Below are 13350 nucleotides of genomic sequence, written 5' to 3'. Positions count from 1 at the left end.
TTCTCTCCCTACTCTTGTTTGATCTTTTTCCTGACTACCCACTCCCCTCCTATATCCTTCTCGGATTTCCCAGGTCTGCCTCCGATCCGACATGGATTCCAAGGGTGGGTACCTGGATTCCAGTGCAAACACCTGCCAGGAACGGCCATCGCTGCTCAGCTTTGCATCCTCTGATGTGGCTCCACAATCCTCCATAAACTCTACTTCAGAGATGAACTTCCCAGGGAAAAGTGGGGAAGCACAGATGCTGCTACGAAGCTCTGATCAGGCTTTTCGGACAGAGTTTAATTTAATGTATGCCTTCTCCCCATTGAACGCTATGCCCCGCGTGGATGGGCTGCTGCGGGGCTCTCCTCCTTTGGCAGACAGGAAGCCCATTAATTCGGACGCAGGATGCTGCAGCTCTCCTGCAGAAGGGTATTTCAGCAGACACGAGTCAGGGCTGCTCAAAGAGACAACACATGGGTCCATGTCCCCCTGCAGCGAGAGGGCTGCTGAAGGCACCAGAACTGCTCCCCAGAATCCGCCACAAAGGAAGAAGGCAAGTACTCCTGTAAAAGAAATCCTTACATTGCCGTGAGGTTTACTGTTCCCACTCAGATTACTGCAAAGACAGGGAGAACGGAGAGAGAGTCTGGGCAAGTTATTCAGGCATCCAGTGCCTGGGTGAGAACAGTTACAAGAGGGAGAGCTACCCTTTAGGCAAGATTTTGATGTGAGAAGTGGAAAAAAAGACACCACGGTGCAAATACCTCTTCTGGGATCACAGAAAAAAGAGCAGGATGCTGGCAGCTTTCATTAACAGTTGTTAAACTGAGACAAGACCCAAAGCAATAACACAGTGCAGCTGTACAGCTGGTGAAGGTGTTATTTATCAGGATGAAAAGGGTTCTTACTGGGAAAGAGAGTCTAATGTTTCAAAAGAAAACATGGGCTGTTTACTAGAATATATTAGAACATTTCCATAACATTGCAACAAAAGTAAGATGAAGGTTATTTAAATTTTAGCTCTTTGAAACTAAAAACACAGGAATATAGTTTAACAAAAGCAAATACATACTGGTTTCTTACAGCAGGCTAGTGACCCTCATGGGACTAAAGCTGAGGTAAAATGTTAAGTCAAGGTAGTGCTGTCATAAAATTGGGTACTCATGGGACAAATTATCAGTGCCTTTTCCTGTGCTTGGAATTTTTTTTTATGGCAAGTGTGGTAACTGAGATAACTTGTATAAGGGTCCAGCTGGATGGAATATCTTATTTCTTTTCCATTTCTGGAGTCTCTTGATTTTTTTTCTTTGTTTTTCTTTTAAAATTACATTTAATTTAAAACCTTCATATGTTGAGTTACTTTTAGAAATAACTTGTTCAATATTTTAGCATCATAAAGCCTTCTGTACGGGCATTGAGTCATAGCTGATAAATTCTTCAGCAGAACTGCCTTCTGTGAGTCCTTTATGGCTCCTTTCCTTATAATAACTGTGAGGGAAGGCAGGCTGAAAGGTAAGTGCCCAGCTGGAAAGATTTGTTTCTTTTTGGTTCTGCTGACCTTGTGTTCCAAGGCTGCTTTATCTTTGGTTGGTGTCTTTGATAAATCTGAGACTGCTTTGCCCAAAACACATTCTACCTTGGCTACAAGCAGTTTGTTTTGGTGGTAGGGCTGAAGTTTGCAATGTCTCCATAGCAGGAACCTGCTCTAAGCAAGTTAAAATTCTGTGCAAGGCTTCACCAAGCTTTTAGTGTTAATGTGGCTGAACTAGTGCAGATGAATTGGGCACTGAAGATACCAGTTTTGTGAAGAAGACTCTTACTATTACCTGTTTTGGTGATACTGAAAAAAATATATTTCAATACAGATATTGAAAAGAACTACATAATGTCATGAACCAGAGAGACTGTATGGAGGGTTTTGAGAGGAGGGAGGTTATAGAAGCTTGTTGCTTGAATTACATCTCCTGAAGTAATGTGAAAATCCAGGTGGTTAGAGAATCAGACGACCTGGATGTTTCTACTGCTGTATTGGTCATAAAAAGTAAAAGGAGGGTGATCATGGCACTCTGAATTTGCACCACTTAGCTCTTTTCTGGACTGCCTCCAGATCCACCAAGAGTTGATAATCCCAGTATGCCTTTTCAAGTTTTACCTGCAGGCCCAGATGTTTTTGGACGGTGTTTGGGCCTGTCCCTCCCCGTGCCCTGGTGCTCTGTGTCCCCTGGCCCATGGCTGTGTTTCCTCCCGGTGTCCTGGTGCTCTGTGTTCCCTGGCCCATGGCTGTGTTTCCTCCTGGTGTCCTGGTGCTCTGTGTTCCCTGGCCCATGGCTGTGTTTCCTCCTGGTGTCCTGGTGCTCTGTGTTCCCTGGCCCATGGCTGTGTTTCCTCCTGGTGTCCTGGTGCTCTGTGTTCCCTGGCCCATGGCTGTGTTTCCTCCTGGTGTCCTGGTGCTCTGTGTTCCCTGGCCCATGGCTGTGTTTCCTCCTGGCCTGCCTCACGTAGAGGACGTCAGCCCACCAGACTCGAGGGGCTGTAGTTCCTCGTCATCGCTCAGTAAATCCCAGGAGAGCATCAGCAGTAGGTGGTGAGTGTTATCCTTCCAAGCAAGCCTGAGATTCCCCTAAGGCAAGGACCAAACTCCCCAGGGGGCATTTCCATAACAATATGTGCAGTGAGATGGATTCATTTGGGTCTCTTGGTATTGTTCTCTTTCATAATTGCTAAACCACTGTGAAGGATACCAGCACTGTTCTCAGCCTGTCTTTTAGTTCTTGGTTTAGGTATCAAAAATCTGTATTGAAAGGTACAAACTTAAGCAGGTGTTGCTCTTCCACAAGTTCCATCTTGAGGTCTTGGGTTGTAAGGTCTTGCCCAGGCAATGAAAGTCTAATGCAGGTCTTTTTTGGCTGAACCTTCACTCTTCTTGGACATGAGTGATACTAAGTCCACTCCTGTTCTGAAGGAAAGCTCACAGACCTCTGTAGCTTTGCACTTGAGAAGCGAGGACTGTGCAACAGCTCCAGCTTTGCTAATTTACCAGACTCTGGTCACTGGCATGCCTAAGGCATGGACAAACCACCTTTATCATGGTTACCCTGAGAAACTTTGATAAAGGGAAAGTCTTCAAAAATTTTGAACCTGCTCCAAAACATGAAGTAGTGCACTGAATTGCCAAGTGTGGGATTATGGTGCCAGTGATGGCTGGGAGGTTCTGCTGACTGGATCTGTGTAGGGCGCTGGCTCTGCTGCCCTGGAGTGAGGTTCTGGTTGTGTACACCACCAGCAGAAACGCACACACAGATACACACCCCCCTTTTCTGATGCTGATCTCCACATACATGGCTGGGTCACTGCTCGGGTAATGGCAGGGGGTTGGCATGAGGAGAAGTTCAAAGCAGTGCTGAGGGCAATGAGAAGTATGAAGTTTGTGTTGAAAGCACTTGGGTGAATTTGGAGGAGTAATAGATCTGTTTCCTTCCTTTTTCCATCACTTTTCAAGCAGAGTTTAATGGAAACAATTTGTCTTTTACCTCTCTGACAGTTTTTTGTCTACCAGAGGACCTTCTGCCAGATATTGGGACTGGCCACAGCTGAGGCAATCTGCTAATGATTAGTTTATCATCATTATTTTATTTTCAAATATTCTGTAAAAGTGGTAATAGCCCATGTTGTTCTCCTCCTGTGCTACTTCCTTCTGCCTATAAAAGAGTAGGAAAAAAGCCAACCAGCTGAATGAACTAAAACTAGTTCAGGGTGAGGTGTCAATGTGGCATCCTTGCTTTAGTACCATCTTTTGTGTTCTCTGAGCTTCATCTGCTGCTCCCTCAGCAGGTCCTGCTCTGGCTTCAGTTTCTCACATGGTTTCAGGAGTGTGTATTGAGTGGGTATAAAGATCCTATTGTTATGGGACACTGGATATAAAGTTGAAACCATGCTGATATGTTTTGAAATGGGATTAAGCAGATTTGCTGCCTTTAAAATCCTTGGGTTTCTGTGTTTTAATGGGCATGACTGACAAACGTACACTCACTTTCTACTTTTAAAAATAACCTGTTACTGAGGTAAAGTGACCCAGTTTCGTCTTTCACTCCATGTGCTTATATATCAGATACATTTCCAGACATTCACAATAATATTAGGAACAGAAGAAATTGGTGAGAACTAAAATTCCATGCCTTAATGTGTAGAATCTTCCAGATTTTTGCTGAATTCTGCAATAATTGAGAATAGCTTTCATTTAAAAAAAAAAAAGAAAACCACAATGGTTTGTCTATTTCAGTTGCCAGGATAAAGCCATCACAAGTAAACAGATGTGCTGCTGCACAGTAAAGCCAGCCTTGCAGAAAACAAGTCTCCAAGCAAACAAAATATTAAAAAAACCCTAATGGAAAGCACAGCTTTCAGTATATCTTAACAAAAATTAAATACAGAAATCAGTCAATATCCAGTTAATATGCATGCTTCCATCATATGCAATGCATTTAATATAATCTAAATATTTAAATTCTGCATTTTTAAGGCACAAATTCATCAGTGTCCAGAGTAAAGTCATTGTAAATTCCTGGTCATGGTGATGCTGTGTTTAGGTTAAAAGACATATTTCCAAAGAGATTTGGATGGTTCTGTGCGTGGTAGATGGAATGTTGACCCAGGGGCCTGAGGTTTGTCTGTAGCTCTTGTTTTTATTCAACAGTTTGGCTTCGGGAAAGCCACTTCACCTCTTTGTCACCCTTAGACAAGACACTTATAAAATGGAACAATATCTAGCATTAATCTTGAGTGGAGAGTTTTCGCACTACAAAATTAACAGGACAAAGTGGCATTAGTGGGCAAAATGGCCCAGCAAGCTCTGCTGTGGAATATTGCAGCATCCAACCATATTGTCTTGGCACTGTATTATCATAAAGGTATTGAGTTTGCCTCTGCTTAGTTTGAATGAATGTAATTATGCAAAATAACTGCAGTTAATCTTAAGCCAATAACAGAATTTTCAAAAAAAGGTTTGAATCTCAAAATAATTTTTCTGTAACTGGGTGATTTACTGAACTGGATGTTCATACCACGTTTTTGATTGAAGACTTGGTGTTCTGAGGGCAGTGGCATCATGATAGCAGGGACCAGCAGTCTGAAATCACAGTGGAGGTTTTTTACATGGCAGAAGCAGTTCAGAAGTTTGTTCCTCATCCATCTAAAGAGCTGGTGGTCTCTGATCCCCTGTGCATTGGGGATGTTGCTCCCTCCTCAGCCGTGCCTGGGTTTTGTTGCAGGATGGTGCCGACGTCGGTGGAGCGGCTGCGGGAGGGCCGGGGGATGCTGGAGAAGGTGCTGCGGAGCGGGGCCAAGGTGGCCCAGAGACACGAATCCTCCCCTACCCAGGACTGTGCTCCTGAGAGAGATGCAGGTAGGATGGTGAAACTTGGGCATGTTTGCTTGGTGGGAAATGATGTGCTTGGATAACTTTGCCAGCTTGTCTGTGAAGTTGGTTAGTTGTACCTTCATCTTTAACATTATCAAAGCTGCCTTCTGCAAACCAAACTTTACTGTTACTCAGATATTGCTTGAGCCTGTATCTCTCTCCTGTTAGACCTAGAAGACTTTTAGATTTTTTCCTGGGGATTGAATCCAAGACTGTCTACACCTTGACTCTGACAGGGACAGCTTCTTTGTCCTTGGACAGATGCGTTAGCACCTCCTAAGCTCTGAAATAGCTGTCATTTAATGGACATTGGGTGAACATTCAGACAAGTGTATTACCTTGTTTCTGAGCAGTTTAGGGCAAGTATGTATTTCCTTCTTTCCAAATCAGGCTGCAGTAAGGTGTGTTTGAGACTAGTTTTGAAAATTGGCTTCTCATTTAGAGTTCTCCTGGTTTTGTACACCTAAGCTCATACTTTCAGTGCTTTTTCTTCATCTAGTCTTGAGAGGAGGTCCTCTTCCCTATCGAGTATGTCACAGTTTCATGGGACCCCATTGGGAGTCTTTTCCCTGTCTTTCCCATACCAGTGGAAGTGGTTTTCCTGGTTATTTTTTGGAGGAGTAGGCAAAATCCAGGCTCTTGGAATAGGTCTTTGCCCAATGTAACTTGTACAGCTCTGGCTCTTCAGTGTCACCCAAGACTTAGGATGGAGTTAGAATTTATCACTGCAGATGAAAGTTTTTCTTGTTACATAAACCCCATCCCATTCTGAGTTGTGAAAACCTAATGCTGCAGCTGACAAAAGTCATCTTGTTTCCTTCATCCTAACACAGCAAAGTACTTTTTTTCTTTTTTTGCTTGCTCTGGCAGTTTCTTCAGCTGCTTGTTTAGATTCTTGTTTAGATTCTTTGAGCTACCTCCCCTCCCCCAGTTGCTGCTCTGCTTCTTAGTGAAACAAATGGGTGGCTGAGTCCCTGCTGTTCCTGGGAGCACCTGGAGGAGTTATGAAGATGCATATTTTCACTTGCTGTGCTGCTGCTGTAACAGATAATATCAACAGGAACTAAAAAATCCCAAAGTTGGAGGGTTTGCTGATGAGGCATGTAGCAATGAAATGGAATTTGTGTAATTTGTGTGCATTGCACGCTTCTGAGAACTGCAGCTGCTCTCAGCAAAACCTGTCGCTTCATATATGCTTTAGGTTGACACAGGCCAGTACAGCCAAGAGAAGCAGTTATTCATGTCCTTCCCGTGTGCAGGTATTGAGAATAGGGGAGGAAGGTGTTGGCTCTAGCTTTTAAGTTTACATAAAGCAAATTCAGAAAGGTCATAGTTTATTTACCATTTGTAATTTAGTCTTTCAGTAGTCTTTAACTTGTCAAGGTTTCTTTCTGGGAGCAGGCACTGTCAGTAAATTGCCTAGCCCTAGTGATGTGCCCAGCCTTTTAAGAAACAGTTTCTTCCAGAAATCTTTAGGTTCCTTGTGATTCTCATACTTGACTTCTGTTAATCACAACAATCTCTGAATTGATCAGCTCTGCTGTGCGTGACTTTTTAACAAAACGTGCCCTAAACTTCTGAATTTTGCCATTCTACAGTACTTGTGATGCCTTGAGAAAGCTGACCTAGAACAGAGGCTAGACAGAGTTAAAGAATAAAGTAGGTATTTATTAAAAGGCCTTAACAGATACACCTTGGGCAGCACAAGAGCCTGGCCATGCCACACCCAAGATGAACCAAAAATGGTCACAAAATGGATGACCAATCACAAGGTCTCACACTTTAAAAAATTTCGGTCCATTTCCATATTGGAGTTAAATGTGCAATTATAGCTTTAGCTTATGAAGTTCCATCCTCCTTGTTTTTCTCTTTTCATTTCACTGTTGTTTATACTTTTTGGGCCTGGAGCTTGTAACAGTTGTCCTTGGACAAGCTGGAAAAGGATTGTTTTGTCTACCTACCTTGTGAAGAGAACTTGCTAACACATAATATGAAGCTCAGAATTACACACTAAAGCAGCACAGAATCTGAAAAATATAAAAGCTAAAACCTAAGGCATCACTTGGAATGTCACCAAACAGCCCCTTGCTGCATCGGTGACATTTCAGAAATGGAAGGTGGCACAGGACACATGCTGGAAGCTTCACGTCCCAGTCTCTGTGCAGGCCTGTGCCCTGAGGGAATTTCTGAGCCTCAAGAACAGGCAAGGGCTACATCCAGATCCGTGTTAGCTAAGCCAGCACTGTGGTGTAGCACAGAGAGGACAATGGCAGCAGAACCACGGGCCCTGCTGGCACTGATGCTTGTGTCAGTGCAGCTGGGCCAAAGCCAGACTTGTCTGGCAGAAGTACAGAGCAGACTGAGGCAGCGTGTCCTGTTTCATGACTGAGACACATCTGTCATATAAATTTGATACTAATCCCAACACTGTTTCACCAAGGCATTTCAAATGCTGCTGCTGAGAATCCCTGAGATGCTGCAGATAAACAGTTCTGTCTCATTAGTCTGCAGGAGAATTCTGATGTGAAATCATCTAGTCCCACCAGCTTCACCCCTCCTGCAGAACACAGGATCACCAGCCATGGTTACAGGGGTAGCAGCTGAAGCACACAGTTGGCACAGTGACTGTGCCACTGCTGTAAGTGCTTCTTGCCTACCCCAGGTCAAGTTCAGTGATATGGTAGAACAAGAAGCTCACCCACCCTTGAAGTGCAAGAGAGGCTTACTCTGTCACAAAGCATTTTAGTCCTCTTGGTCTCTCACATATCTGAGGTGGATCAGAGTGTGCTGTATGCTGCCGGTGCCCTTCAAACCTCAAAGCATTTCCATCATCTTGGCCTGTTAGAAAAACAGGTATTTTTAAGTTCCAGGACTATCTCTGTTTGTAGCAGCTCAGTTGGCTTATAAACCATAGTCCCCAAAATGGCTGCCTTTGAGGAAAACCCACCACAGGATCCTGCTGACAGCCCTCTGTGCAGGGCAGTTTTGTCTCCTGAGATGTAACTGTATCCATTGTGGATTCCTGTAACCAAGACTGAGTGAGAAATTACCAGTGCCTAGAAACCATCTTCTGCCTCTCATATACTGAAGAGCCAGGGGAGCCCTGGTTGTGTCTGTGCATTATCTCCAGGTGTGGTCGTTCAGACAGGCTGGTCCAAGGCGGCTCAGCTTTGCGATAAACCAGAGCACACTGGTGTGAGGGGAGTGGCCACTCTTACACATGTGGCTCTTCCCACATGTTAAGATTTCCCAATTGTCTTTTGCTGGGTTTCTTCAGTTTCGGAAATGGTGGTGGCTGGGGAGGCTGGAACACAAGGGCTGTGCAGTGTCATGTGAGAGGGAGCTGCTGTGGCCTCAGTCGGTGGGGTGAGGTTTAACATTGCCTGTACATTGCAGACGCAGCAGAAGGAGACACTCCAGAAGCCCATAAAGGACCAGCAGTTTACAGTCCTTCTCGATACAGCTACCAGGTAAATGCTTTCATATCTTATCTGCCATTCTGAAATAAAGCTTTTATAAGGAGGGAAACAGTGCTTAGCTGCTATTGTTCACAGTGCTGCACTAAGCACCTTAGGATGAGAAGCAGGTAGGAAACGAGGAAGTCAGCCTGACGTGCATTTTCCTTTTTTCCCGCATGCCTTGTTCAGCTGCTGCAGTCTGACAGTCCCCAGGCAGAATCACAGACCCTGCTCCAGCAGAACTCCTCCCCGTACAGAGGGCACCTCGCGTCTCCTGGATACAGCTACCGAGCAGCAGCACAGAGGACAGGACACAGCCTGTCCCACAGTTCCTCGGAAACATCCCTCTCCTCCACCTCATATTCCAGCCCTGCCCACTCGGTCTCCACAGACTCCTCTGCCCTGTTTGCAGGGAATTCGGGGTATTTCAGCAGCCAGCAGCACTCTGGCAGTGTCAGCAGCAGCCTCCTGAGGAAGAGCTGCCCTGCGGCTGCCAGCCCGGCACAGCAGCCAGCTGTGGACTCTCTCTCCTCGGAGTTGGGCCCCCAGCCCTGCACAGGCGTGTCGGGCTCTTCCTCCGCTCCCCAAAGCGCTCGCTCACTACAGTCAGACTTGCGGACTATCAGCCTGCCGAGCTCGGGCCAGTCTGTGCTCTACCAGGGCTCCCGGGGCGCAGTGATTTCCAATGCACAACACTATTCGCACCGCGGGGGAGGCAGTGTCCATCAGTACAGACTGCAGCAGCTTCAAGGTTCTGGAGTAAAGACTCAAACAGGACTTTCCTAGGGCTGCCTGGACTTCAGGAGGACAAAACTGCCCATAGCTCCTTCCAGTCACCCCTGGAAGTGGCTCCTGGGCTGGTGTTGAAAGCTTGCACCTGATGCTGGGGTGCCAGGGGTCAGAGGCTGAGGTCGAAAATGCACGGGTGAGATTTGTGAGCAGTATTGGCCTCTGGCCTGGTAGGAGAACACAGATTTCTCTGAGGCAGAGACTGTAGCAAAGCAGTTCCCTGACATGTGGGTACATTGCAAAAACAAAAAGAAACAAACAGAAAAAAAAAGAAAAAAAAAAAAAGAAAATGGTTCAAGTGCAATGACTGTGGCACAGCCTCTGTCTCTGGTCCGTGCCCATGGCCACAGTCACACATGCAGCACGGACACAGTTCTGAATTCAAAAGCAGTTTAAAGGAAACGTTGGGGGAAGTTAACTCCAATCTCTTTATAGGTCAGGTTCTCAGTGCGTTCTGGGGAGGGCTTTAATCCGTTACGATCATTCCAGTCACAAGCAGACGAGCGCACACGGCTGCCTTTGGGCTTGGGTCGCCACTGCTGCCCTCGGAGCTTTTCCAGGACGGGAGAGTCTCCGCAAATGCAAACAGCACGGGAGGGGTTGGAGCGTGTGCCTGTGGCTGCAGAGGATCCGGGGTGCGCTGTCCTGCACTGCTTCTGTGGTGAACGAGTGTTTTTGAGGTCGCTTAAGGAATCTGTGAACAGGAGCACGGCTGGGGCCGTGCTGCCACGTGCTGGCGTGCCGGGGGCTCTCTGGCTGCTGGTGCTCATGCACAGGGGATGGCCGGGGGCCTGAGCAGTCAAGTGATGCTGCGGCACACGGGGGGCTGCAGGGGGCAGTGGTGGGGGGCAGGGTGGGCACCCTGGTCAGTGCTGAGCCAGAGGCAGTGCCATGTGGGGTCTTTCCCAGCCACTGTCACTCGCCGAGCGTGGCAGGAGAGCCAGCCCAGACACAGTGCGCTGTGTGTTCAATTCCATACGATTGCCAGCTTCTTTCTCACTTGTTTACTGTAATATCGGGCGTGTTTTTATTTATCTAATTTTATATTCAGTTATAACCATAGTAGGTTAGCTAATATATGACAGGTGTCATCCCTGGTGCTGCAGTGGAACTTCTCCTTTCTCTTGGATAACATAATGCTGTGAGTCTGTCTCCCCTCTCCTTGCAGATGCACAGTCTTCTTCCTCTTTTTTTAGGACTGTTACAGATTTCTCTAATTCACAATTGAAATCAGGTGTTTGTTCAGCCTAGGGGAGACTTTTAAAATATTGAAACAAAGAGTAGCTTTCTCACACTGTCTGGCTGTGAGCGTGTTGGGATGGAACTTGTCACCCCGCAGTTGGGTGTCTGTATACTGTATAACATAGGTGTAAACTTCACTTGGCTTAGCTCTGGAGGTGCAGCCTCCCCTTTCGTGCTCTGAGCAGCACGGGGCAGACAGGCTCTGCCCTGCCAGGTGGCGGGAGGGGGCCAGGGGGGCCCTGCCCAGAGGCTCCAGCACCTTCGGGAGCAGCAGGGGGGCAGGAGGGAGGGACCCTGGAAAGCTCTGGGAAAGGTGGGGGCTGTAGCTTCTTACTCTAGTGGAGTTTTTACACCATGCTGTAACATTTGAACTTTCACAAGAGATGTAATAATTTTGATAATAAAAATACTTAACTTGAAAACTAGTATTGCTGAATTTCTTACCACCTTGAGCACTGGTGCCCAGGACATAGGGCAAGAGGGTGAGGGCATGTAAGTCTCTCTTCCCTGTCTCCTGCAGGGTAAGCAAATGCTTGCAGGAGCAGCCTTGCAGACCTCCCTGCTGCCTTCTGCCAGGTGAAGCTAGGAGCTGCTGTGGGAGCTGCTGTTCCTTAGGAAATTACCCAAACTTCTGGCTGGGGTTGTGAGATTTTTGGCTCTGCTGCTGCCGTTCTTCTTGCTCAAGCTCATTTGGGGAGGAGATGGATTTGGAGGATGTCTCCTGCACCTACTGCATCTGCTTTAAAACCTGTTTTCTGGTGTGCTAGAACCTGGTTTCCAGGGTTTTCATACTGCTTGCCTTTTCCTTAGGAAGCCTGGCATGGGCTGAGCCTGGCGTGGGGCCTTCCAGGTGTGTCTGCAAGTGCTGGTTTGAGGTGCCCACAGCTTCTGGTCTTCAACTGCCCTCACTTGTGAGAACATTCCCCCTGACACTGTGGGACAGCATCTGTTATGGTTCATTCTGTCCTTTTGTGTCCCCCAAAAGAGTGGCTCCATCTGCACTACTCCTCCCCTGAAAGCAGCTGTGGGTGGCACCAACCCTGCTCTTCTGCCATCCGCAGGGCTCACCTGGGCTGTGAGTGTGTCCCACACCTGGGGAGCCAGACCTGGCCAAAGCTCTCTGCAAGTCCCAGAGCTCCCCATGTTGCCCTCACACAGCCTGGAATGCTCTCCCCACTCCTCTACCAGAGCATGCCAATAAACTGACCGGCCATGTAGGTTTTTCCATCAAGACACTGGAATTTGATGCATTTCAGGAGTTTTTTGATTAATTTCATGGATTTTCCTATCAGTCTGTGTTAGTGAGCTGACAGACCACTCATCGTGCACTGTGGGCAGGCAGAAGGGGTGGGTTCAAGGCTCCTTGGGATGGATGGGATCCTGCTCCACCCCCTGCATTGTCTGTGGGACAGACCTTTTCTCTGCGGACTCCCTCTGGCCAGAGCCCCTCCTTGTGTGCCAGCCCATGTGGGTGGAGGCTCAGCTCTGCAGGCTGCAGGGTGGGCTCCCCATCACAGCTCAAGACACTCACAGGGGCTTCTTTGGCCTCCCACCTCCTTTGGTGATGGCCAGGAGGAACCCATCCCAACCCTCCCCACAACACAGGGCTCCGAGCTCGTCTGGTTTGAATTATATTTTTCAATAAGGTTTTGTGAAACACTGTATCAAACTTTGTACTAAAATACAGATATATTACAGCTACTGTATTCCTTTCTCCACTGATTTTCTTGGTTTGTTTTTCCAATTCATCTGGCAACAGCACTCTCAAGCTGGCAAGACCCGGGCGCTGCGAGTTCCTGTTGACCTCGTTCTGGGGGGCAGCTGTTAGAGGGACGTGGGCACCGCTGGGCTCATGGCTGACGGAGGGCACTGGCAGGAGTGCTGGCACACACTCCATCCCGGGTGGCTTTGGCTCCCAGATGGTGTTTCAGCACAGCTCCATCCCCCACCGCCACCCTGCAGGGCCTTGGGGCGCCACTTACCTGCTGCAGCCCGCCCCTGGTGCCTGCTGAGGCGCTGGGTCCCGCAGAGCCCTTCACTGCCATCCCCCAGCAGCCTCCACGCTCCGTGGCCCCATCCCAGGACCGTGGTCCCACTCTGCTCCCTGCTCCCACTCGCATGCTCCCTGGCCTTGCCCAGTGTCTCGGTCCAGCCCTGCCAGGGCTCCAACAAGCTCCTGGGGGCCCTGCCCTGGGCCCTGCAAGGAGCCCCAGCTGCTCGCACTGAGACACGGCCAGTGCTGAGGACTTTATTGCATTGCAAGGACTGTGGTGACCCAAGCCCCCGTGGCCAGGGGAAGCCCACACACACGCTGGTCTGGCCAGCAGAGCCACAGCCAGGCTGCAGCTGCCCGTGCCGGTGTCGGCTCTCGGGTGCTGTGTGTGGGCCTCGGAGGCCGCCGGCGCTGCCCGGGGCAGCAGCAGCCACCGGCTCCCCCCCACGCCTCCCCCCGGGGCC

At 48.1% G+C, this 13350-nt stretch overlaps 1 protein-coding gene across 1 annotated transcript in view; it reads left to right on the top strand.

The window, feature by feature from the left end:
• Window positions 1-11315, top strand: part of SETD5 (SET domain containing 5) — a 39285-nt gene extending 27970 nt beyond the window's left edge. Inside the window, 5 exon segments of the mRNA XM_031056329.1 lie at window positions 74-576; window positions 2147-2572; window positions 5256-5389; window positions 8801-8874; window positions 9052-11315. Coding sequence (XP_030912189.1) covers window positions 74-576; window positions 2147-2572; window positions 5256-5389; window positions 8801-8874; window positions 9052-9648 — 1734 coding nt within the window. The 3' untranslated portion in view covers window positions 9649-11315.
• The last annotated feature ends 2035 nt before the right edge of the window (window positions 11316-13350 follow it).

This window comes from Geospiza fortis, unplaced genomic scaffold (assembly GCF_000277835.1).
Source record: "Geospiza fortis unplaced genomic scaffold, GeoFor_1.0 scaffold70, whole genome shotgun sequence".
Taxonomy (NCBI): domain Eukaryota; kingdom Metazoa; phylum Chordata; class Aves; order Passeriformes; family Thraupidae; genus Geospiza; species Geospiza fortis.
The sequence above is the reverse complement of the archived record's forward strand: the minus strand, read 5'-3'. Positions and strand labels throughout refer to the sequence as shown.